The sequence below is a fragment of the Quercus robur genome, chromosome 4 (genome assembly GCF_932294415.1).
Source record: "Quercus robur chromosome 4, dhQueRobu3.1, whole genome shotgun sequence".
Taxonomy (NCBI): Eukaryota; Viridiplantae; Streptophyta; class Magnoliopsida; order Fagales; family Fagaceae; genus Quercus; species Quercus robur.
In genome coordinates, this window is record NC_065537.1 from 70,090,076 (window position 1) to 70,116,980 (window position 26,905).

At 37.1% G+C, this 26,905-nt stretch overlaps 1 protein-coding gene across 4 annotated transcripts in view; it reads right to left on the minus strand.

Moving 5' to 3' along the window:
- Positions 1–5,011: 5,011 nt before the first annotated feature.
- The window catches only part of LOC126723527 (putative F-box protein At1g32420), a 105,768-nt gene continuing 83,874 nt past the window's right edge, over positions 5,012–26,905 (minus strand). Inside the window, exons 1-5 of one of the 4 annotated variants that reach the window (XM_050427048.1) lie at positions 11,183–12,519; positions 9,060–9,149; positions 5,565–5,802; positions 5,366–5,453; positions 5,012–5,160 (exon numbers count right to left, since the gene is read on the minus strand). In XM_050427048.1, the coding sequence (XP_050283005.1) occupies positions 5,403–5,453; positions 5,565–5,802; positions 9,060–9,149; positions 11,183–12,336 (1,533 nt within the window). In that variant the 5' untranslated portion in view covers positions 12,337–12,519 and the 3' untranslated portion in view covers positions 5,012–5,160; positions 5,366–5,402. Of the gene's footprint in view, positions 5,161–5,365; positions 5,454–5,564; positions 5,803–9,059; positions 9,150–11,182; positions 12,520–26,905 lie in introns of those variants that run through there. The other 3 variants (XM_050427050.1, XM_050427049.1, XM_050427051.1) reach the window with 3 other exon arrangements.

Here is a 26,905-nt window from a genome sequence, read left to right on the forward strand (position 1 = left end):
TGAGACTTGGGCTTCCGGTGATGCTATCAATGCAGTTGCCAGTTCAACTTGGTATGATGCCGTTTCAAGGGCAAGTCTAAATCAAGGCTGCTGGACTAAGATGGGCTCGTCAGTCGGCATGGGTGAGTGGTCAAATTGGGTTCTAGAGTTGGGCCAATGATTGTGAGAGGGGCTATGGTGGCAAAGATGCGTACTTAGGAGACTGCATAGGTTTCATTGGTAATTTTTTTAGTGAACCATGGGATGCTTGACAATAACATATTGAAGTTTCCTCACATACTAAAATTGATGCAGGACAAACCAAAGCAATGCAACGATAGATTTGAAGAAGGAAAATAAAAAATATGTAACCTAAGAGTTAGCAGCTAGGCCTGCTTGGAGTCAGTTCCATGTTATGCCGGTAGGACAAATGTTTTCAAGCATAAAATAAGGGAAAACATCCTCCATTATTTTCTGACATTTTACAAATTTATGTTCCAAGATTGACCTAAGTTCCTACCATCAAATGAATAGAAAATATTCCAGAAATCCATTTTCTTTCCCTTGATTACACATAAAACAAATAGAGCCAAAGTGCAATAACAATCCATTATTTCTAATATGAGAATTCCCTGTCTAGAAACAAAATTAGAAAAAAATGAACATATATAAAATAATATTAGCTAGAGGAAGCACAAAAAGTTTCAAACCATGTTAACCAAGGATATCATATTTTGTTGTACATAAATTTAAAATGAGTATGTTATGAATTTTAACTAACCAAAACTGCTTCTTTCAACATGTCCAAAGAACATAAGAGACCCACATAACTTGTTAAAAATTTCCATGAACTTTATCATTATACGCTGCTGGCAGCCACACTAAAGACTTGTAAAAGGCAGGGAGGGCTCGTGCCAACCACAAATATGGGTTGAGGCCAAACATTTAAAAGTTTTTTTAACCACGTAACTGCAGGTAGTGTCATGAAATTTTGTTACGGGTTTAGCAATGGAACTCAAGTCAATGATATTACTTAAATATAGTGTGCAATCAAAGGTTCCTCCAAGGGTAGCTTTCTTTTCATGGTCTGCCTCCTTAGGTAAGATTTTAACTACTGACAACCTTTGCAAAAGGCGTATTCTTGTTCTTGATTGGTGCTATATGTGTAAGAGTTGTGGGGAGTTGGTCGATCACCCTCTTCTTCATTACCCCATAGCTTGTGAGTTGTGGTCATTGGCGTTTTGTTTGTTTGGAATTCACTGGGTTATGCCACACAAGATTATTGAGTTGTTTGAGTCTTGGTAGGGTAAGTTTGGGCGGCATCGCAACATAGACTTTTGGAGACTGTGCCGCATTGTTTGATGTGGTGTATTTGGCGTGAAAGAAATGCTAGAAGTTTTGAGGGATGTGAATGTTCTACGCTAGAGATTAAGTCCTTTTTCTTGCAAACTCTCCTTGATAGAAATGTGGCTTTGTCTCATTTTTCTTGTTTTTCCCTTCTTGTTTTACTTGTCGTTGTAATTCTGGTTCTTTATTTGTGCCCCATAGTATATCTCCAATGTACTCAGGTTGGCTTTATTTTTAATAATATTTTACGTTACCTATAAAAAAAAAAAAAATATAGTGTGCAAGTTCCTCTCTTAAACGACCATCAAGAATACTTCACATCATGTCATTTACTAATACACTGTTTTGTACTTGACATATTGTTTTGCATCAATGTAAATTAATATGACGAAAATAGTAACATATTTTTAGACTGAATCCAAAACAATATGTCATGTACAAAACACAGTATCAGAAGGCAATGACAATATGTCAGAATGCAAGCCTCATGAAAAGGAACACATTTTCAGATTGAATATGGAGTAGATTTGACAAGGTCTACGTATAAATAAATAAAAAAAAGTTGATAACATCATTCTTTCATTAATATTTATCATTCCCTGCTAGCAAATGTCTAATCCCATCATCAACCACAACCACAAAAGGGAATTTAACAATTTTGACTATTCTTTTTAGCCATTCAAGAGCAAATTAATTAACATCCAGATGCAGTATATTTAGATTTGAAACTTAATGTTTACTTATAGCCACACAACAACATGTAATATATACCAAGAATAAGATAGAACTGTGGAAAGTTAATGATGAAATTTTGAGTTGAATCGAGCTTTTACCTGAATTTCCTCTTCCTGCTCACTACCCATTGGGAACGTACAACATTTGGTTTGTCGAGTAAGACAAGGTTCTCCACATAGTTATCAGTACAAAAATTAATTGTCCACCCAGGAATGCCCAAATTCTTAACGTGCTGGCTCTCAGGGTCATATGAAGAGAGCTCTGTATCATCTCCTATATCATTCCTCCCCATTGTTCCATAAATACTACATGGCCATTTTCCCGGAAACCGAATACCCTGCAAATATATCCACTGAGATCAACAGTGAACAGTTCAGTCCAGGACTTAACAATGCCATATTCTTTCATCACCCAAATGGAATAACAACACTTGTTGTCCACAAGCTCATTAAATACTAGAGAAAGTGATCCCCTGAATCCATAAATATGAAACCTATTTTTCGCTCTGACTTTAGCCTTTGGCAATGCTATCCTGTGAAAAACCTCCTCGCTAAAATCAAATGACAAAACAAATGGACAAACTTTTAATCCATCAGTATAGCTCACCTGAAAATGGACAGCCCCATTTATAAAGGCCACTGCTGTGTGCCAACCATACTGAAACTCAAACATAATCTCAGGCGAAAGCGAGGCACCAGCACTAGTTTTTCTGCCCTCTTTGAATTTGTTAGTATTATATTTTTTTGATAAACATTTATTAGTATTATATGGAAATGCAATTCTCATCAGGTCCGTAATAAATTTTCTAATACAGGGATTCCAAAGAATAAAGCGCTTGTCTTCAAAAAGGCAAAACAATCCATTTACCGAACCGATTAAGTTAAAAGAACTCGTTAGTGGGAACTCAACATTCTGAAATTGATGAAATGAGGAGTCATTATTGTCATCGTGGATGAATTTGTAATGCCTACAATCGCTGTCGTCGATAACAATTAATTTGTTGGAGTTGGAGGGAAGTGAAAGTGAACGAGTGAGGTGGGAATCGATGAAGGCAGGGGTATGATTAGAGATTTCCATGATTTTGAAACGCATCTTAATCGAATTAGAGGTTTCACGGATAGTCTGTGCAGGATTTCTATCAGCACTTCATCTGGGAGATAATCCGACATTCCTTTCGATTCTTACTTCTCTTAACCCCAATTGAGAATTTGAGGGCTACTGTTTCTGGTGGGAAAAACCGGTGAGAATGAGTGTGGATTTAGCTACGGCGTTCAAGTAAGTGAATAACTTAAAACTTATAAAGTTGTTTAGGGTTACCATCTTGCTTACACTGAAACCTAATTACTGCAATCATTAGAAGCAGATGTTAAATGTGAAAAGAAGAAACACCACACTATCTTACTTTAAAAATTTTTCAAAAAAAATTAATTGCTCCATTTGTTTTGAAATAAAATATTTTTTGGAAAATTATTTTCAATTTTTAGGTATTTGTTTGCATATAAAATGTGGTCAAATTTGTAGAATATTTTTTGTTGAGTGTAAAATCTTTTATAAAAAGCTGTAAAAATGTTTTACATTTAAAACAACCAATGAACTCCTCTGTAATTTTAAAACAACCAATGAACTCCGTTGTCCTAGAAGTGTCAATATTATGGCATCAAGAATACACTAACCAATGAATTCTAATCAATTCTTCAACAAATAAAGAAATAACCAAACACCCAAATCAAATCAATATCCTATAAAGAACCGACACAAATTTTCTCTCATTATGTACCATACTCCACAAACATAATTGCGTAGAAAATATTTTTGAAATTCATTTTCTTTCCCCATCCTTGAAACAAATATGGATAAAGTGCAATAGTAAGCTAGGAAGCACAGACACTTCATTTAGGATGCTATACCTGTGTCATATTTATGTTGTACCCATGTTATACCGGTGTTGTATTAACAATTTTAAATTATAATTTTTAGAAATTACTTATGTTATCATGTTGTACCCGTGTCCATACCCAAACCCGTGTCTATATCCGTGCTTCCTAGATAGAAAGTAACTATCATGTATAAATAGTTCTATCTACAGGAAATGGAAAGTGTCAAACTATGTAACTCCAAGGGGTATATTATATTGTGTTGTGCTTGTACATACATTTGAAATGCATATATTCCGAATTTTTGCCAAACAGAAATGCTTCTTTCAGCTTGTCCAAAGAACATAACCAATTACCATAGATCTGGTTTTCTCCCTATAGCAACCAGACCATGTAACAATCAAAGAATGTAAAATAAAAATCCTATTCTATACACAAATCTATTCCAAAATTCTATCCACAAAACTCTAATAAATTTCCATTGGTAGGCCCAAAAAATTATTTTAGAAGACAGTGTCCAATTTACCCTCCCTTCCCCACTAACATCAATATCCTTTCCATATCAACACACAACCAAAGTAAATCAATAGAGTGATGAAGATAAAAAGTCTATAAGTCATATATTCAGCTAAACAAAACAACTTATTTATGGCCAATCACCACTTTTTCTCCTTAAAGTTTTTCCCATTTTTCAATTTGTTCCGTAGAGTTTCAAAAGTAGCAATCAAAACCTTTAAAATTTGTAATGTAAAATAATCCAAATCGATCCTTAAACTTTGACCCATTACCCATTTTCTTCCTATTTAAATCCTTGTATTGTCCCAACATTAGATTAGAGAACTATTCAACAAATTCAAGTATAAAAAAGTGGCAATATTTTTTTTTTTTTTTTTTGGTTCCATGTCAATACCATGTAGCAATTATAAGTGATCGTGGTGGCCACTGGTCACTTGTCGTGTCCCTGTCAATATAACAATAATTACTACAAATTATCATTTTTTTAGCTCAACCAAACAAAGCAAATGCATATTCATTTTCTATCATTCCACTTTCCCACTCCTTCAACCAAACACACATCAACGAAATTACAAATCTTTCATTGCTCTTACTTTTTTATCCTCCTACTTTTCAATAACATGATTACAAGTTATTAAACTGCACATAATACAAATATGAAAGTTGGATTACAAAATATAAATTGCTCCACATTGAGTGATTTTTGTACCTATAACACAAGGATAAATTTATTAGTATTTTATCTAGAAAAATAATATAATTCCAAACATAATTTGAACACCACAATAATAAGAAATCTTCTCATATAAATTAATTGCATATTTTATCACTGTCAAACAAGTCCAACTTTATAAAATGCATATTTCATTACTATCAAACAAGTCCAACATTTTCCAAGTATAATGACATATTACCACGAGGTGGCAACTCTTAGCACGTTGAAGAAGATTTTTATCCAAGATATGAACCAATATCTCCAACACCGCTAGAAGTGTTTTCAACCTAAAATGACCAATAAATGAATAGCTCCATTACTTAATATTATGAAAAAAGTGAGAAAAAAGGATAATATATATATATATATAAAATGTAAAAGCATAATGTAGTCATAACCTGGTTATTCCATTGTTGAACCGATAAGAACAGTGATTTTAAAGTGGCCATTTGCGATTTTAAAGAGGTCATTTCTATTTTTAAAGTGGCTATTTCTTCCTGTTGATGTACCATTGCCTTTTTGAGCTTGCAGATTGTTTCTTTATCGCTGACTCTCTCTTCCTGTTGATCTACCATTGCCTTTTTGAGCTTGCAGATTGTTTCTTTATCTCTTACTCTCTCATCCTTTGATTCCACCCTATGATAAGATAAATGCATTGTAAGATATATAATATTTAACTCACGACATTTAATAACTAAGCATATTATTAATGTAAAATAAATTTATTATTGTGAGACATAATTAATCATCCCTCATTTATTAAGCAAACATATTTATTGTAAAACATTTTAAAACTGAACATATATATGGTAAGACAAATTTATTGTATGATATTCATTATTTACCAATTTTAATGAAATACTAATCATCCACTATACTAATTGTGAGATACTAAAAATATGGCCACTTCTTTATAATTTCCTTTCAATTGATCAACCATTTAGATGAGGAGTGGCCCAAAGTCAAACTAATCATATAGTGCATTACCTACATTCAGAATATGAATGGTGTCATTAGCCTTAAAAAAGAAAAAAAAAAAAGAAAAAGAAAAAAGAAATACCACATTCCCTCTAAAACAATTCTGCAGTAAATGAAGGATGTTAATTCTCCACTTGCCACCACAGTATAATGAACTTGTAAAATTGAATAACAATCCCACGCATAATCAAAAACCCAACAAAGAGCCAAGTAGAAAAACTGAACTTAATCTGTAATCCACAACAAAATGCCAAGTAATACTTTTTTTTTTTTTTTTGATAAGTAAGAAAGAAGTATATTCAAAAGGCTACCTCATGAAAACAGAGGCAGAACAGACAATACAGAGAGAGAAACAAACAGAAAAAAGAAAAGAGAACAAGAAAACAAGCAGAAAACAACAAAGAACTAAATACAAAGGAACAAAGGGAGGGAATCACTAGAGGTGAGTCCCCAAGCCCTAGACCAATCAAAAAGAGAACCACAAAAATAAGCGAGCAACTGGTCATCGGATTTGTCTCTGTCCTCAAAAGTTCGCCAATTCCGCACCCTCCAAATACACCACATTAGGCACAACGGAGCTAAATTCCAAATGCTAGAAGAGTGCTTTCCAAACCAGTTCCACCAACTGAAGAGCATTTCTGCAACCGATCTAGGCAAGACCCAAGAAATCCCAAAAGATCTGAAAATCAAGCTCCACAACTTATAAGCTTTTTCACAATGGAGAAGCAAATAATTCACCGTCTCCCCATTGCAACGACACATAATACACCAATCAACCAGCTCAAAGCCTCTACACCACAAAGTGTCCCCTGTAAGAATCTTCTCCCAAGCTGCAGTCCAAACAAAGAAAGAGACGTGCGTAGGAACCTTAACCTTCCAAATACCTTTCCAAGGAAAAGTAAAAGGCAAGGGACTTCGAAGCTTGTCATAAAAGGAGCGAATGTTGAAATCCCCCTTCTTCGACAATTTCCAAATCATGCGGTCTCCTTGCTCGGAGTGAGGTAAACAAGAATCCAAGGTATGGAGAAATTCATCCACCTCTCCCATCTCCCAATCATTAGGATCCCTAAGTAAAGGAACCTTCCAACTTCTACGAGCCTCGGTCCCCAATCTTTCGAGAGACGAGGCCACAGAAGCCTCTCTATTAGTAACAATCCCATACACGACCGGGAAGGAAAGATGGAGTGGAGAGTCCCCACACCACTGATCTGTCCAAAACTTCACTCTATCCCCCACCCCTATCTCAAACCAGATAAACTTGCTAAAAACCTCCCAACCTTTTCGGATACTTCTCCATAAACCACACCCATGAACACCCCTACCCAGCTTGGAAGACCAACCCCCCCACTCTTCCCCAAACTTCAAAGCTACAACCCTCCTCCAAAGACGAGTCTCCTCAACCCCAAACCGCCATAACCACTTTTCAAGTAAAGCTTTATTAAAGGTAGTTAGTTTCCTAATACCCAAGCCACCATTAACCTTAGGAGCACACACCTTATCCCACCCCACCAAATGAACCTTCAACTCCCCCCACAGGAAGTCCCTCTGAATCTTCTCAATTTTATTAGCCACTTGCGATGGGATGGTGAAAAGAGATAAATAGTAAGTAGGAAGGCTGGAAAGCGTACTCTTGAGCAGCGTCAATCTTCCACTTTTTGACAAATACAACTTCTTCCACCCGGCCAACCTCCGATTAATCTTCTCCAAGATAGGATTCCAAATAGAAGGGGACTTATGAGAAGCCCCCAACGGCATACCAAGATAGGTCATAGGCAAGGACCCAATCCGGCAACCCAAAATCTCTGCCAAGGCATGAATATTATTAACCTCCCCTACTGGAACCATCTCACTCTTCAGGACATTAACCTTCAAACCAGTCACAGTCTGAAAACAAAGGAGAAGCATCCGCACATGAAGGATCTGCTCCACTTCCGCATCACAAAACAGAATAGTATCATCCGCAAATAGAAGATGCGAGACACATTCCCCTTCACCCCGTCTTCCATCAGCCTTGAAACCCCTAATCAGGCCAGCACCTTCAACTCTTTTCAACATCCTACTTAAGACCGCCATCATGACTAGAAACAACATTGGAGATAGCGGATCCCCTTGTCTCAGACCCCTCGTGCTCCCAAAAAAATCAGCTGGAGCCCCATTAATCAAAATAGAAAATTGGACCGTTGAGCCAAGTAATACTTGATATAGGAATAGAAAATAAACTATAGAGCACATAAGCAACACAACAGAACAATCAAAGAATATTTCAAATACACTAGATTTTAGCAAAAGAAAAAACTAAGAGAGAAAAGGAAAAGCATACCCTTCACCACTTCCCCCCCCCCCCCCCCCCCTTTTTTTCTATACCAGTTTAACTCTAACTGTACACCATAAAATGGGAATTATTAAATCATGCCTAACCATACCATATAAAAGCCATATCCAATAAGGCATTTATAATCCATATTATGAAAAGCCCATGAAATTACTAGGTCCATTGACAAAGCCAAGCATGCAATCAAAACACATCCAAAAGCTTGATTTTGAACTTGTTATCCTAATAGATCATCTAAATCTATCCAAAATTGCAATTAAAGCAACCAAATTGAAGTTTTCTATCCAAAACAAGCTACAATCAATAATAAATTAACCAATATCTGAACAATGGATTCAAACGCAAAGAAAAATATCAAAGAATGGATTCATATAAGTTAAAGGGACCAAATGATGTTGCAAATAACCAAATATTGGCCCACACTGCTCAAAACATTTACAACGAAACCCACCAGAATCCAAAATTTAAAGTCTAAAATTGCAAACAACCACAATTACACCCCAGAATAATCTCGGATAACACAGAATACCAAAACCATTACATCCAATTCCTCAAAAAACCCTAAATTGTCTAAGATAATTACCTGCCAATGCCACCCGCCAAGGGCAGCGCCTTCTTGACCACACCTTGAAGACCCACAGCACTGATTTGATCCAATTTAGGGGGTGGTGACCTTGAGAAATTGGGGAAAAAAAAAAAGCTTTAGGTCCAAGTACATATCAGACACTAAAAGGAAAAAAGGAAAATAAGAGAGAATGAGAGCTGTGATCAAGTGATAGAAAGGTAGTGAAAGAGAGAATCAATTTAGAGAGAGAAGACAATGTGAAAAGGGGAAAAAGAAGGTCGACTGCACCATTGGCAATGACCAACAACAGCGGTGTTGCTTGGATGACAGCATCCAATGAGAGAGAGAGAGAGAGAGAGAGAGAGAGAGAGAGAGAGAGAGAGAGAGAGAGAGAGATTTGATTTGGGGAAGGGGGGATTTGATTTGTATGACCACTACTACAGAACCTAATTGGCCAGTGAGAATCGAACCTAATCATAAATATTGGTAAATCAAAATAATGCATAAATCAATAAACAAAATTTAAAAGAAAGTTCAGGATGAGATAAAAATTTAAAGAAGGCTAGATCAGTGAGAGTGGTGGATTGGCTTCTGTATCTTTCCTCTTGGGGACCCAAATTTAAAGCAAAGCAATAAGAAGCAAATGCAATGCAACTATTAGAGAGAGAGAAGAGAGATAAATTGTGATCAACGTTATTTCAATAGAAGTAGAGTGGAGTGAGTTCTGTTGTAATAATAGTGAGAACCATGAAACTAAGCATACGTTAAAAACCACTACTAGGCATTCAAATATTTTGGCTACACATGTCACAAAACAGCGCCTACACATATAATATAATAGTCTGTTTTTTTAACTGCTACTATAGGAACCACCTTTAGAACTCGCCTTTTTTTAAGCATAATTTTATCATTATTCATTAATTCTACCCATGTTATTTTATGTCTTGACTCAGAACAAATCAAACAATGCAACAGTAAAATTGAGGAGCAGAAATATAAAAGATAGGTAGCCTAAGAGTCAACACCTAAGCCTACTTGGAGTCAGCATGAAACAAGAGAAAACCTCTGCACGTTAGCTTATAAGGTCGGTTGGAGTCAACACCAAACCATCGAGACAATTTCTAGAGAAAGTTTATTCATAAAAAATAATCCTCCCCCAATAGGTTTATATTGTGCTTATATAGACTACTGAACCCTAATTCTAACTAACACACTAATCCTAATAATGCCATATCTCCAAATTTCATCTCACACTCAAATTGAATCAACATATCTGCCTGTATATGAGATGAAATTTGGAGATATGGCATTGTTTGAGGAATAATGCTAGAGATACAAACTATTTTACAATTGTCATTTCTAATAAGAGACCCACATCACTTATTAGAAAGTTACATGAACTTCATCATTGTACGCTGCTGGCAGCAACCACTAAAGAATTGTAAGAGGCAGGGAAGGCTAACTCCGACTAAAAAGTATGGGTTTAGGCCAAACATTTACAAGTTTTTTTAACCACATAACTGCAGGTAGTGTCATGACATTTTGTTATAGTCTTAGTGTTAAAACCAGAGTCAATGATATAACTTAAATATAGTGTGCAATGTCCTCTCATAAACGACCACCAAGAATACCTCAAATCATGTCATTTACTGATACTGTGTTATGTACAGGACATATTGTTTTGCATCAACGCAAATTTATGAAAAGGAAATAGTAACGCAATTTTAGATTAAATGCAAAAAAATATGCCATGTACAGAACACAGTATCAAAAGGCAATGACAATATGTCAAAATGCAAGCCTCATGAAAAGGAAACACACTTTTAGATTGAATATGGTGTAGATTTGACAAGGTCTGCATATAGAAAAAAGATGATAACATCAATCTTTCATTAATATTTATCGCTTCCTGCTAGCAAATGTCTAATCCCATCATCAACCACAACCACAAAATGGAATTTAACAATTCCGACTGGTCTTGTTAGCCATTCAAGAACAAATTAACATCCAGATGCAGTATATTGAGGTTTGAAACTTAATGTTTACTTATATAGCCACACAACAATATGTAGTATATACCAAGAATAAGATAGAACTGAGTAAAGTAAATGATGAAATTTTGAGTTGAATTGAGCTTTTACCAGAATTTCCTCTTCCTGCTCCCTACCCAATGGGAAAGTTCACCATTTTGTTTGTCGAATAAGACTGGTTTGTCGAGTAAGACAAGGTTCTCCACATAATAATCAACACAAGAATAGCTTAGCCACCCATAAAAGCCCAAATTCTTAAGTTGTTGGCTCTGAGGGTCATATGAAGAGAGCCTCGCATTCTTTCCTAGGCCTGCTTCCATAAATATATGACCATTCTTTTGGAAACCTAACACACTTCTAAATTCTCCAGTGAGATTAATAGTATACAGTTTAATCCAAGACTTGACAACACCACATTCTTTCATCACCCAAATGAAACAACTACGTTTGTTGTCCACATGCTCAATATATACTACAGAAAGTGATCCCCTAAATCCGAAAATATCATAATCAGTCTTCGCTCCGAATTTTGGCAATGCTGTCATGTGAAAAACCTCATCATTTAAATCAAATGACAAAACAGATGGACAAACTTTTAATCTAGGGGTATTGATCCAATCTCTCACCCCAAAATGGACAGCCCCATTTATAAAGGCATCCCTGCGACACGAAAGATCAAGCGTAATCCCAGGCGAAAGCAAGGCGGCAGCACTAGCTATTCTTCTCCAAGAGCCCTCTTTAAGAGAGTAAACCTCAACCAGACGTGGTTTGGTCTCTTTGGGAGTGTATGAATGTGCAATCGTCACCACCTTATAATCATTGGTCCTTGCATCAAACCCAAACCCAGAACGAGATGGAACATGGTCGTAATCCCTGGGGCTGGGAAGGGTAATGAATTTTCTAATACAGGGATTCCAAAGAATGAACTGCTCATCTTGACTAAGGCAGAACAATCCATTCACGGAACCGATTAACCGAAAACAATTCGTTAGAGGGAACTCAACATTCTGATACTGATCAAATGAGGAGTCATTGTGGATGAATTTGTAGTGCTCTACTTTGGCTACAATATCGCAGTGCCTAAATATTAATTTGTTGGAATTGGAGGGATGTGAAAGTGATTGAGTGAGATGGGAATCGATGAAGGCAGAGCTTGTGATTAGAGAGTTCCATGATTTTGAAACGCACCTGAATCGAATTAGGGATTTCGCGGGTAGTCTGTACAGTATCTCACGCACCACTTCTTCTGGGAGATAGTCCGACATTTCTCTTTCAATTCGAAGATTTGAGGGTTGAAACACTTGAGCTTGAGAATGGCGTAAGCATAAAGAGAGATGGACGAGTGTTCACAGAACGATATGCCGTCTCAGGTTGCGTACTCAAGTATGGTTTTGTTTAGACTCTGTTCAGCAAACATGTTTTTATTCTTGAGCTGAAGTTCATTTCAAATTCTTCTCCCAAAAAAATTCATTTTAAATATGATTACCCAAAAAAAAATCATTTTAAATCTTTTTTTTCTTTATTTAAAAAAAAAAAAAAAAAAAAAAACTTTCGTGTCAATTCACTTTCATCCCGTAATTTTAAACTTTTGTGTCAACCTAGGTGGAAAAAATAAAAATAAAATAAAATGGATAAAATACCGATAACATTATAAGATTTGAAATAATGTCATTTAGGTTCAAGACTTTTCAAACTTAATCAACTTGGTTCCTAAACTAATAAACCTAACTTGGATCCTAAACCATTACTCATTTTCTTTATATCAATTATAGTGATTAGAGACAAAATTTGTTAGTTTTGAAAAACCTTGGACTTAGTTGACACGAACACAAACTGCAACATCAACTGTATTTTACCTAAAAAAAAAAAAAAAAAACTCACATGAGCTAATAGTTACAAAAATCCATAATCTACAATTTTTTTTAATAGTTAAAATTAATTAGATAACATAATTAATAGGAAAAAATACAAAATTCACGCTCTAAGTTTCATCACTTTTCATTTCAATCCTCTATATTTGCATTTTGTCATTTCAGCCATTTAAGTCTCAATCCTCCTCAATTCAATCCTCCTTTAACATTCCGTCTATATCTGTCGTTAACTTGCCCAACACAACGTTGTTTTGACCATAATTTAATTATTCATTTCTTAATTTAAAAAATGTTAATTAAAATAAAACCCAAAGAAACTAAACCTAGAAAACTCAGAAAATTAAACCCTTACCCAAAGGTGTATTGACCGGAGCCGAGTACACCTCCTGGAGCAGAGCCTCCACATACACCTCCTGAAGCGTAGCCAAGCCGTCGAGAGTGAGTTTTTCATTTTGACCCAATTAATACTACAATTTTTTCTCACACAAAAAAAGTGTAGTAACACAGACAGAGAGAGCTAATAACTTTTATGAACTTGAAATTATTTGGTTTGAAGTATGAAAACACAAAGCATTTTTATTACTTCTTCCTTTGTCATCTCTCATCTAAATCCTCCATCAATTTGATTATCAAATATCGTTAACACCTTCAATTATAAAAATTGGTGATTTAGATCCTCTAGAGTTTCTAGATACTCTACCATGTAGAGTTTCTTACATCCTGACCATTCTTTTAGAATAAATGGTCAAGATACTGCCACCTCATAAACCTATGAATACATGCCTAAATCAGTCTTTCAAAAAATAAAGAACACTAATATATTTCCATTAAAGTTAGACTATTAAATACTAACGCAAAAACACCCCCAACAATTTTTACGCTTATATCATCAATCCGACAAATTCATTCTGACATCAATACCCTTAAGCTTTCTTTGGGAGTTCATAAGGGAATGGAATAAAACGGAATAAAATGATCATAAGAGAATGGAAAGGAATGGAATGTATTTAAGTAAGGGAAATGAGTGAAATGGAATTAAGTAACCTTGATTGGATGTTTTAAAATAAAGGAATGGAAATGGAATGTAAGTAATTGTAAGGCCACAATTTGGAACGACCCATAATAATGTTGGGTTCGCACGTAAAAAGGCCCAAACAATATCATTTATAGAGCGTGGGTTTGAAAGGCTAGGCCTTGGTCACCAGACGGTGATTTGTCGTGGTGTTCATACATAATTAAATCGTGTTCGCTCTAGGAGTCTTTCTCCTGGAGGCGGGCTGGGAGGCTCTGGTTTTTGGCCATTTTTCCCAGCCTCCTCCTTGGTGCGTCAACCTTCACATTATATTGCCCTTCTTGGTTGATCTTAGCCCTCCACTTGTTGATCAGGCAGGTGCCTACTTCAGTACCTGTCCCATCAACTGTCCCTCTTTGCTTTTTGTTAGTCGCGATGATCAAAGTCACCCTGTCCAGGCGTCTTTTCTCATTAACATGATTAGGACGTTGGCGGGTGCATTTAATGTGGAGGGGACGTATTTACCCTGAACCAGTTTCGCACCGTACCCCCACGTGGGTCCCATTCTACTCGCATCTCCTTCAGGGGGCTTTTTGGGGGCAGTCCTCAATGAGATGTTGCTCTTCCCTTTGAAGTCTTGGAGTGCCGAGGACAGGGTCATCCTCGGCTGTGTCCCCGGCATTTCGGCCCTTTCCTATTCGTCCTCGGCAAATACCCTTCTCGGCACGGGCCCTGGGCCTTGGTAGATCGTGGACCGGATCATAAGTTCCCTGGCCCCACAATAGCCCCTCAAAATCCTACTATCCGGCTCCTCGGACGGATAGGAGGGTTTTGATGACATCAGATATCTGTCAATGCCTGTCAATCCTTATCACTTATCGGTTCCCGAGACTTTTCGTCTGCCCGAGACACGTTCCTGGAGACTTTGGAAGGTGAAGCGTGGTCTCATTAAATGCGGGCGGCTCTGTGTTTCCCAAGTTCTACGGCATGATGGAGATCTAACGGTGGGGATTCCTTGGCCTTTATGGGCGGGAAAATTCGTGCAGTTACTCTCAATAGGAAACCTAAATGTTTTTTGGGAACGGATTTGTCTCTTCAGTTTTGCACTTAAGAGTTCTAGCGCGTATACCCTGGGTTCATCTGAACTTTCGTCCAAACTCAAGTCTATCTCCAGCACAAAAAGCCTGTCCGAAGCGTCTTTCCTCTTTTATGTAAGTTCCCTGCCTCCATTAACTCGTGCTTTTTCTTTTCTGGGTTTATTTTTCTCTGGTTCCCTTTCTTCTCCCATCGCTGGTTGAGTTTGTTTAGTAAATCATAGAGATGGCTAAATCGAGACTGAGGAAATTAGTCGATACTGAAGAGGCGATGAAAAAGTTCATCGTCGATTACAGGATTCCTCCCAACGTAAGTTTGAGGCATTGTAAGATGGGGGAGTGGCACTATAAGAGGGAAACGGGCGAGGTAGTAATTCCCGTCCTCGCCTTTGTAGAGGGGGGTATGAGAATCCCTATGGGGCTGGTAACGAGGGGTTACCTCAGGCACTTCTGATTAGCCCCCACCCAGTGCACCGACATCATGTTTAGGATTCTGGGTTGCGTGGATGCTTTAAACGAAAAGATGGGGCTAAGACTGACCCACCATGACATGAATTGGTGCTATAATCTCCAAAATTTGAAGGGGAAATCCTACTACATGAAGACGAGAAACGAAAGGGTTCGACTAATTCAATGCCTCCCTGATTCCAACAAGGGATTAAACAAGGATTTCCTTATCGTCTCCGGTGAATGGCATGATGACAATCCGTGCCCCATAGTAGAAGGAGAACCAGGTGGGGTATAGGGAATGGAAGGGCGCTGACGCTTTGCGCCATTCTAATCTGATGTGGTTCGGTAACTAACTATGCATTTGTGTTTTTCTTTTGTAGATCCACACGTTTATCAACGGCATTTTCACTTAGTTAACCAGGTGGACTTAGAGACTGTTCTACAAGCGGCAGTTTTCGTAAATGATGAAGATGGTCAAGTCCGAGCCGCTCACAAAATATTAGGGTACGCTCCCGTTCAGAAGTCATTTGCCGACCCTAGGCACGTGATCAGCGCCAGCTGTCCTTGGCTTTCAAAAATTACCGTAGTCGAGACAGGATTTTTAATCTCCGAAGTATCATCTGTCCCAGAGAGCATCCCACTGGTGGACCTTTCCTCATCTCATCAAGTAGCGGAGGACGAAGGCGAGTTAGATCAGCCCGAGGAAGGGTTTGGGGTATTTGACCTAGCCAACCAATCCGAGGATCCTTCTAGTGACATAGGTGACCCAGCCTTGTCCGAGGCGGAATTGTCATCAGTGGGCACATCTTCTCAAGCCGAGATGGGACTCAAGAGAAAGCCCCCGACCAGCTTATTCGAACTCCTCGAGGGTCAACCAGGGAAGAGTGCACAGGGAACGCCGCAACCCAATGCTCCTTCCCCACCACCTCCGCCCCAGGCTATCCAGACTAGGTCATCCTCCACAAAGTCACAGCCACAATCCCCCCGCCCCAAACTTCCTGCTCCTCCCAAACCAGCTCTGCCTCCTCGGCCGGAGAGCATCGATTCAAAGAGAAAGAGGAGTCCCAAGGGCAAGGAAACTATGGATGGGGGAAAATCCCAACCTTCTAAGGAGAGGGAGGAAGCCCCGCGTGCGAAACAATTGAAGATTGGGCACCAAAGCAAGGGTAAGGAGACCGAAGTCCAATCTTCCCAAAGCAAGGGAAACAGGAACGAGGCCCAATCCTCGCCAAGCGCCTGGCTTCCTGCCCCAATACTCCACGGGGGTCCACTGCTGGAAACCGCATCCATAAGGGACCTTAGAGATGGCGAGGGTGGTTATGTGGCAGACGCACTAGGGAGAACCATGCTGGTTCCCATCGACATGGATGGGTTGAAGAAAATGAGGATGCAGGAGGTCTTCCTCAGTACGAAGAGGTACTTAGGCATGGTAAGGCTCTTGAAACCTAAAACTTTATTAACTCTCACTCCCGGTTTGTCATTCACGATGTATTTATCTCCCTTAACAGGCTCTCCAAGCCACCTATAGGATGGAGGAAGAGTTGAACAATCAGAGTAAGGCGACCGAGAATGAATGCTCCAAGCGCTTAGTGGCCACACAGACTCTCAAAGCTTCTGAGGACGACCTCGCCAAGGCCAAGACTGCCCTAACAGAGGCTATCCGAGATAGGGATAGCGCCTCGGCGGGTTTAGCTAACGCCCAAAAACAGGCCGAGGACCAAACAAAATGTCTGCTAGAAGCCGAGGATCAGTTACGAATAGCCAAGGAGCTGATCAATGATTTAAATAAAAAACTGATCACGGCAGAACATGACAAAGGTGTGGCGGAGTATGCCCGCGACGAAGCCATGATGGCCAAACGGGAGGCCGAGTTTGCCAAAAATGAGGCTGAGGCTGCCAAGGAAACGACCGAGGATGAGGGTTATAACGCAGGGGTAGCTGAAACCCAAGCCATCCTCAAAGCCCAAATTCCCGGAGTATGCTGAATTTATTGCTCCTAGGTTTGGGAAGAGGCCTTGAAGCGGGCTGGGGTGGATGCTTCGTCCGACTTGTGGAAAGCGGAGAACATATTCTACCCTACAGCCATCCGTGAGGACACCTCCACCAGCTCCCAGGCCGTGAGCGACCAACATGAGGGAGGGGTCACTCAGTCGGATACTGTATAGGTCAGCGCCTCTCCTAACCAGTCGCTTAAAGGGGAGAGCTTCAGGATGTGATAGAAACATCTCAGCGTACGGATCCCGAGGTACCCAAAGAGGTTGCTGAGCCTGTGGTCGGCACTCAGATGCCTGATGCCAAAGAGCCAGCCATACTTGCCCAGCCCCTACAGGCAATTCCCCTTGCTGTGGTCCCCAAGAGTACCGACACTGATCCTGCTCAGTCTTCCCTAGAAGGGATTATCCTCCAGGGCGTCGAAGCCGATCCAGTTCCGCCTTCCCAGGACGAGGCCGATGAAAAATTAAAGAAGTAGAAACCCTGGCCAGGCTTCGTATTTGTTTTCAGTTTAATGGTTAACTAGTTTCTTTTTTATTTCGAAAACTTTGTAATCTGCTGGTAGTTTGAACCTGTTGAACGCGTATATGAAATTCTTTTCTTCCTCTTTCCTTTTGGTTACTTGTTAGTTGCCCTTGTCGATACTTACTGTTGTTTATGATTTTTGAACTAATTATCTTAACACGTATGAATAGTTGTGTATGCGATGTATTTAGAATCATGTTTCAAAACGTTAGCTCACCTGCACCTGTAGAGCCTTGAACTCATGTTAGACCCTCATTCAATGGAGATATAGGCATCATCCGAGATGTCACGTGTAGTGTTAGGTCTTGCTTAGTATCCAGGTTTCTTTAAAGTAGTTGGCTTCCCCATAGGTTTGGGTCCGAGGACCATGCCTTGGTTCTGTCCAAAACTCAATTTTCAAGTAGTTGGTTTCCCCATAGGTTTGAGTCCGAGGACCATGCAATACCTTGGCTCTGTCCAAAACTTGATTTTTAAGTAGTTGGTTTTCCCATAGGTTTGAATCCGAGGACCATGCAATACCTTGGTTCTGTCCAAAACTTGATTTTTAAGTAGTTGGTTTCCCCATAGGTTTGAGTCCGAGGACCATGCAATACCTTGGTTCTGTCCAAAACTTGATTTTTAAGTAGTTGGTTTCCCCATAGGTTTGAGTCCGAGGACCATGCAATACCTTGGTTCTGTCCAAAACATGATTTTTAAGTAGTTGGTTTCCCCATAGGTTTGAGTCCGGGGACCATGCAATACCTTGGTTCTGTCCAAAGCTTGATTTTTAGGTAGTTGGTTTCCCCATAGGTTTGAGTCCGAGGACCATGCAATACCTTGGTTCTGTCCAAAACTTGATTTTTAAGTAGTTGGTTTCCCCATAGGTTTGAGTCCGAGGACTATGCAATACCTTGGTTCTGTCCAAAACTTGATTTTTAAGTAGTTGGTTTCCCCATAGGTTTGAGTCCGAGGACCATGCAATACCTTGGTTCTGTCCAAAACTTGATTTTTAAGTAGTTGGTTTCCCCATAGATTTGAGTCCGAGGACCATGCAATACCTTGGTTCTATCCAAAACTTGATTTTTAAGTAGTTGGTTTCCCCATAGGTTTGAGTCCGAGGACCATGCAATACCTTGGTTCTGTCCAAAACTTGATTTTTAAGTAGTTGGTTTCCCCATAGGTTTGAGTCCGAGGACCATGCAATACCTTGGTTCTGTCCAAAACATGATTTTTAAGTAGTTGGTTTCCCCATAGGTTTGAGTCCGGGGACCATGCAATACCTTGGTTCTGTCCAAAGCTTGATTTTTAGGTAGTTGGTTTCCCCATAGGTTTGAGTCCGAGGACCATGCAATACCTTGGTTCTGTCCAAAACTTGATTTTTAAGTAGTTGGTTTCCCCATAGGTTTGAGTCTGAGGACCATGCAATACCTTGGTTCTGTCCAAAACTTGATTTTTAAGTAGTTGGTTTCCCCATAGATTTGAGTCCGAGGACCATGCAATACCTTGGTTCTGTCCAAAACTTGATTTTTAAGTAGTTGGTTTCCCCATAGGTTTGAGTCCGAGGACCATGGAATATTGATTTTTAAGTAGTTGGTTTCCCCATAGGTTTGAGTCTGAGGACCATGCAATACCTTAGTTCTGTCCAAAACTCGATTTTGACAAGTAGTTGGGGGAATTATCCCCTCGGCTATAGCGTGGGACCTTGGTTTAAGGGGATTACCTCCTCGGCCAAGCCCCTAGAACCATCCGTGCTGCTGACGCTACAAAGCGCAGCCCCTAGTGAAGAAACGTAGCCCCTAGTGGGACTTTACGCTAAAACACTATATCCGACTGATGAAAATGATGTGAAGGATTGTATCAACCCACCACCAGTGCCAAGACACAAGCCTTTCCCACAGACGGCGCCAATTGTAAGGCCACAATTTGGAACGACCCATAATAATGTTGGGTTCGCACGTAAAAAGGCCCAAACAATATCATTTATAGAGCGTGGGTTTGAAAAGTTAGGCCTTGGTCACCAGACGGTGGTTTGTCGTGGTGTTCATCCATAATTAAATCGTGTTCGCTCTAGGAGTCTTTCTCCTGGAGGCGGGCTGGGAGGCTCTGGTTTTTGGCTATTTTTCCCAGCCTCCTCCTTGGTGCATCAACCTTCACATTATATAGCCCTTCTTAGTTGATCTTAGCCCTCCACTTGTTGATCAGGCAGGTGCCTACTTCAGTACCTATCCCATCAACTGTTCCTCTTTGCTTTTTGTTAGTCGCGATGATCGAAGTCACTCTGTCCAGGCGTCTTTTCTCATTAACATGATTAGGACGTTGGCTGGTGCATTTAATGCGAAGGGGACGTATTTACCCTGAACTAGTTTCGTATTGTACCCCCACGTGGGTCCCATTCTACTCGCATCTCCTTCAGGGGGCTTTTTGGGGGCAGCCCTCAACGAGATGTTGCTCTTCCCTTTGAAGTCTTGGAGTGCCGAGGACAGGGTCATCCTCGGCTGTGTCCCCAGCATTTCGGCCCTTCCCTATTCGTCCTCGGCAAATACCCTTCTCGGCACGGGCCCTGGGCCCTAGTAGATCGTGGGTCGGATCATAAGTTCCCTGGCCCCACAGTAATCTTGTTTAAAAGTAACATATAGAGAATAGAATGGAATCATTTTATGACAATATTATTGTTAGACCTCTATTTTAAAATAAAGGGTGAATATATATATATATATATATATGGGCATTTTTGGAGTTTTAATAATAATAATAAAAACTCATTAAATCTAATTTCATTCCCTCTCATTCCTCCCAATTTTGGAAGGAATGAAAATTTGAGATTTTAAGAGAATAGAGAGGAATAAGCGTTCCCTCCTACTAATTCCATTTCCTCCCACTTAGCCCTCATTGGGGAGGAGCAAATGGAATAGAATGGACATGAATGAAAAGAATAATTTTATAATATTCTTCTGTTCTCTTATTTTGGAGTTTTAATGGAAGAAATGGAAAGTTCATTCTCTTATTTGGGAGTTTAAGTGAGAGAGAATGGAATGGGTAGGAGGGAACACTCATTCCTCTCTATTCCTTTAAAACCTCAAATTTTATTACTCCCAAAATTGGAAGGAACGAGAGAGAATGAAATTAGATTTAATGAATTTTTTTACTAAAACTCCTAAAATACTCCTATATATTCAACATTTTATTTTAAAATAAGGGTCTAATAGTAATATTATCATAAAATGATTCTATTCCATTTTGCCTATGTTATTTTCAAACAAAATTACTTACATTCTATTAATTTCCATTCTTTTATATTTTAAAACATCTAATCAAAATTACTTAATTCTATTCCATTCCAATCCATTCTTTTCCATTACTTTCTCTTACTTAAATACATTATATTCCATTCCATTCCCTTATGATAATTTCATTCTATTCCCTTATGAACTCTCAAACAAAACCTTAAACTCTCAAACAAAAAAATGGACTTTCCATTCCCTCCATTAAAACTCACAGACAAGGAAATGGGAGAATATTCTAAAATTATTCTTTTCATTTATTTTCATTCTATTTCATTCCCTCCTCCCAAACGAGGGCTTACTATACGGCTCAAGATAGAGTTTATGGACCAAGGTTTAGGTCATGACCCATGGATTCAACTTTTTAAGAGATTGAGAAGAAAGAGCTCAAGAACATTGCACAAAAGCTCTCTTACCGACCATTTTTCATTTTTATTTTTTCCCCTCAAAAAAAGAATTACTATTTTTCCCCCTCAAAGAAAAAACTAACAAGTGATGTTTGAATGATCCAAAAAATAAAGGAAAATTTATTCTTTGAATTATCTTTTTCTTTTTCTTTTTTTTGTTAGCTTTGTTGTCTTTTCTTTCTACAAGAAAGCAAGTAGCAGTTCCTCAAAAAAAAAAAAAAAAAAAAAGAAAAAAAAGAAAAAGAAAAAAAAGAAAGCAAGTAGCAAAATGGAAATTTTTACCAAAGTTTGGAATTTTATGTCATGACTTTTCTTGCTGTTGAAACTAGAAAATAGTGTCATTAAAAAGAAAGTCATTTCACGGCTTGTGGACTAAAGTGCCACATCATGGCTTGTGGATTAATTTATATGATAAGACCAAACGTGTGATGGTCTACAAAAAGGGGATATAACTAAACAAATAAATAAATAAATATATATAAAAGGAGTCCACGTGATGTGTAGAGCTACTAGTCTGCTAGTCCTCTGTTACCTATGAGAAAGGACTAAGTGAGAAAAATAAGGGAAGATGGGCATGGCATTGACGAAAAGTAAGTCTGCCATTATCCCTAAATAAAAAATAAATAAAACAAAAAAAGTGATAAAGAAGTGTCACCACCAGAAAGTGAGGAAGACGGTTTGGTGAAAATGGGCTGTCACAAACTAAAAAGGAGTTTAAAAAAAGCAACGGAACAGAGAAAAGAGAAAAAAAAGCTGAAAAGTGGGTCACGGCTCAACATGAAATTAGGCATTGTGGAGGAAAAACTGACGACTGCTCCATGATCTGATCAGTTGAGAGAAGGAGAGAAGGGTGAGGAACAGCTTCTTTGGAATCTCTCTATAAATAGAGGGAGGCACGCACAAGACAAAAAAAAAAAAAAAAAAAAAAAAGGGAAAGAAAACAGAGACACAAAAAGAGAGCAAGTGCACACACACATGGCAAAGACATAGAGAGAAGACAAAAAAGAGAGACACAGACAGAGAGAGCAACATCAAGCAAAGGAGAAATACGCAGCATAGGTTCGTATATGGGATTTTACATCAGTCCCTTTCTTCTCTAAATCTCTTTCTCCCTCATTCTCAAATTTGAATTTTTGCTTGGTAACGGAAATAGGATCGGGTTTCATGGGGAGTTCCTAACTCTATACATGAAACTTTAAATATGAGTCCTTGACTCATAACTCCTATTTGTACGTTACCAAATAAAAATTCTCTCACTATCAAAATCTTTCTCTCAACCTTCTTCGAATAATTTTTGTTTGGGAAAACAAATAGGGTTGGGTTTCATGAGGAGTTCCTAACTCCATACATGTAGCTTTATACAAGAGTCCCTGACTCTTAAATCCTATTTGAAAATTACTAAATAAAATTTCTCCCAATTTGTGTTGTAATGTCTTTTCTCTTAATTGGAGACCTTGACTCTACCCCATTAATTGGAGTCCTTGACTCTACCCTAAAATTGGAATCCTTGACTCTATCATCAAATTAATGGAGGCATTAACTCTACCAAATTAATTGTGACTAATTCTTTGGGGTTATTAATTCTTTAAACAAGATTAGAGTTAATAATTCTTAAAATAAAATGACCATAAAAAATTTTTTGATTTAAGGAAACTTTCTAATTCCCAATGTTCATAAAAAAATAATAATAATTGCTTCCAAGGAGTTTTCTTTCCATTAATTAAATTTGGAAACTTCAATTAAAATATTATGAAAGAAAGGGAAAATTACTTGGAAAAAAGAGAATCATTGACTCAACTTCCATAAAAAACATGGTCATTGCCTTATCCTTGAGATTAAAACCAATTATCTCACTCAAATACAAAATTATGTTAATACTTAATTAAAAGCCAAGTATTGACTTAAAGACCCATCATTTAAAATGGGACAAAACCTTATTTGAGACTTTAAATCTAAAACCTCAAATTAAGAGCTACGAAGTGGCTTGATCCCTGCCAAGGGAAGGTAGGCAACCTAAATAAATTATTAGGTGCAGCCACAAATAAATAAAGATATATGTCCCTTTGAACATAAAAATAAATAAACCTATGTACAAAAATGACATGATTGGAATCAAAAGGTCTTCCCTTGAAACAAGGGATTGTAATTAAGAGATACATTATCTTGAATGGGTACAACTTACATCAATAAAACCCATATGCCAGAAGGCCTATGGGTGAAAATATGATTGATGAATTTGACTAATTTGACAATATTTGTTAAACATAATTTGACGACGTTTGTTAAAACATAAGATGACAACGTTCGTTAAACATAAATTAACAATTATTGTTAAACATTGGTTAACAATTTTCGTCAACACTTGCATGCTATTATTTGTGGGTTAAAATACTGAAAATTTTAAGGAGAGTAGTAATCTTGGATGATTTTTTCTGAGTATCATTCAAATTAATGGGAAGAATTGCTTTAGTGTATTTTTTTTTTTTTTTTTTTGGCTTCTCAAGAAAATAAAAGTTTATTAAAATAGAAGTTTAACCAATTTAGAATTTTATTAATGGATTGCTGATATGATAGTATCTTAACTATTTATTTTAGAAGAAAGGTGAAGATTTAAAGTTATCTACTTTATAGAAGAACCTAAGAACTCTAAAAGATCTCAATCCAAAAAATGTATAACAATTTCAAAACATATATCACTGCAATTTATCAGATGCTTTAAATGCTAAACTTTTTCTTTCTTTTAAATAGTATACAATATCAAGAGAAGAATTTTTAAAAAATTATATTTTGTATCTTATTAGGGTAAAATATTGTTTTCCTTATATTTGAATTTCATTGTTTTTATTCCTAAACTATAAAAAGCTCATTTTTTATCCTTATACTTTTTATCGACCTTTTTTCATTTGTTTAGGGATGAAAACAAAGACAAAAATAAAATAAAATCAATAATTTAGGAATGAAGAAAGAACTTTGTTAAAGTTGAACAATAGAAAGTATAATATTTTCAATAGGTTAAGAATGAAGAACAAGTATAAGGATGAAAAAGAAACTTTATACAAACTTTAATGACCAAAATAATATTTTTCATATTTTAACATTTGGTATTATATGACTAGAGAAAGCTAAATTATGATATGACTAGACATTAGAGGAAAATTGTAACTTTCCTTGAATCATTATTAACTATAATATTTTATAGATGGTATGTTTGGTAAGTAAAAGTTCGAGCATGGGTATCTTTACTTTTATTTTTCAAATTTGGTTAAAATAAAAAACTTATCAAATTAGTTGAAATTTAAAAGGTCTTTTATAGAAAGCTGACACAAGCATTCAAATGGAATGAACATATCTGCATGTATATGAGATGAAATTTGGAGATATGGCATTGTTTGAGGAATAATGCTAGGGATATAAATTTTTTTTACAAATTGATGATGTGGTGAATGATTATTGGTAAATGAAAAAATGATATTAATGATGGGTTTAAATGAAAACCAATAAGAGGTTGGCTACATCAACATTTTGTAAAAATGTTATAAAATAGTTTGTGCTTGTAGCATTACTCTTGTTTGGGTAGTTTGAGAAGCAAAAAGAGAAAGTTTGTGAGGTAGGCGAGAGAAATGAGGAGAGATAGAAGACTGAACCTTACCAAAAAAAAAAAAAAAAAAGATAATTTCTTTCTCCTATTTTATTTTTTAATATAGAAGTTGAGAATTTTATTTTACTGTAATGTATTTTTTATAAATGGAATGATTGTAACTATTAATTTTAGTGACCACGTTATTGATAGGAACAGACAAAAGGAATGATATCAAACACTAAAGGGAAAAGGTCTAAAATTATAGTAAAATTTAGGGTTAAAAACAGGATTATCCTAAACTTAGATGGTGTAATTTATATTTTAGTCTAAAATTTAAAATTATCCAATCCAAACAGGGCTTTAGACGGAGCTTAGAATAGGGGAAAAAAAGCTCTAGACGTTAAGAACAATGGCTGCTATATTTCGCCACTGAATCCTTCTATTCTATGTAGTGTGATTACCTACAACAAAAATGACAATAATAAAAGAAGTTAATCTTCGTTAAAAAGAAATTCTCAAATTAGCAGCCATACTCCACAATCATTTCGTAATGACAAACACATTACCAATACAACAACAAAACACAAGAATTGTCTCCCATTACACACCATATCTCATAATCACTTCAAAATCATAGTCACATTACCTATATATTGTAATAAACTATAACAAAGTAAAACCATAGTAACATATACTATATTGTAATAAACTATAACAAATTATACACCAAGCATTGTCCAAGAAGTGTCAATTTTATGGCATCAAGAATCCAAACAACCAATGAATTCTAATCAACTCTTCAACAAATAAAGACATAACAAAACACCCAAATCAAATCAATATCCTATAAAGAAGTAAAGAAACGACACAAATTTTCTCATTATGTACCATGCTCCCCAAACAGTCACATAGAAAATATTCCTGAAAGTTATTTTCTTTCCCCTTATTATCCATGAAACAAACATGAACAAAGGGGAATAATACTAATTGATTAGTTCAGGTAGGAGAATTCCCTGTCTAGAAACAGAATTAGAAAACAAAATTAGAAAGTAACAATTGTCTATTAAAAGTTCTAGCTAGAGGAAGTGGAAAAAATGTCAAAACTATGTAGCTTAAGGGTATATCATATTGTGTTGTACTTGTACGTGCATTTGAAATGCGTATATTCTGAATATTTATCAAGCAAAAATGATTCTTTCAACTTTTCCAAAGAACATAGGAGACCCACGTCATTGAAAATTTAAAAAGGGAAGTGAAGTTTTATGGTCATCTATGAGAGGACCTAGCATAGTATGTGATATCAAGTATTATTATCTTAACAATGATTATTATCATTGTTAAGATAATATGCAGTTGATTTGCTTCCAAGAATTTTCTGTATTTTATTTTAATTTTTTTTTTTAAATTTGGAGTGAATGGTAATTTGGTGATTCCTCTAGCCACTGAAATGCACTATTGGTGGCCATGAGTCTCAAAAATTGTACTTCCTTTCTAATGGTTGAGTAGTTTCCAGCATTTTTATTTCCATTTTTTTTTATATTATTATATAAAAACATAGTCTTAATTGCTTTCATCTTCGGCATATAATTCCAATCCACCTAGGAGTGGAATGAAAAAGTCCAACAGCTTTGGTTCTTCGTTTG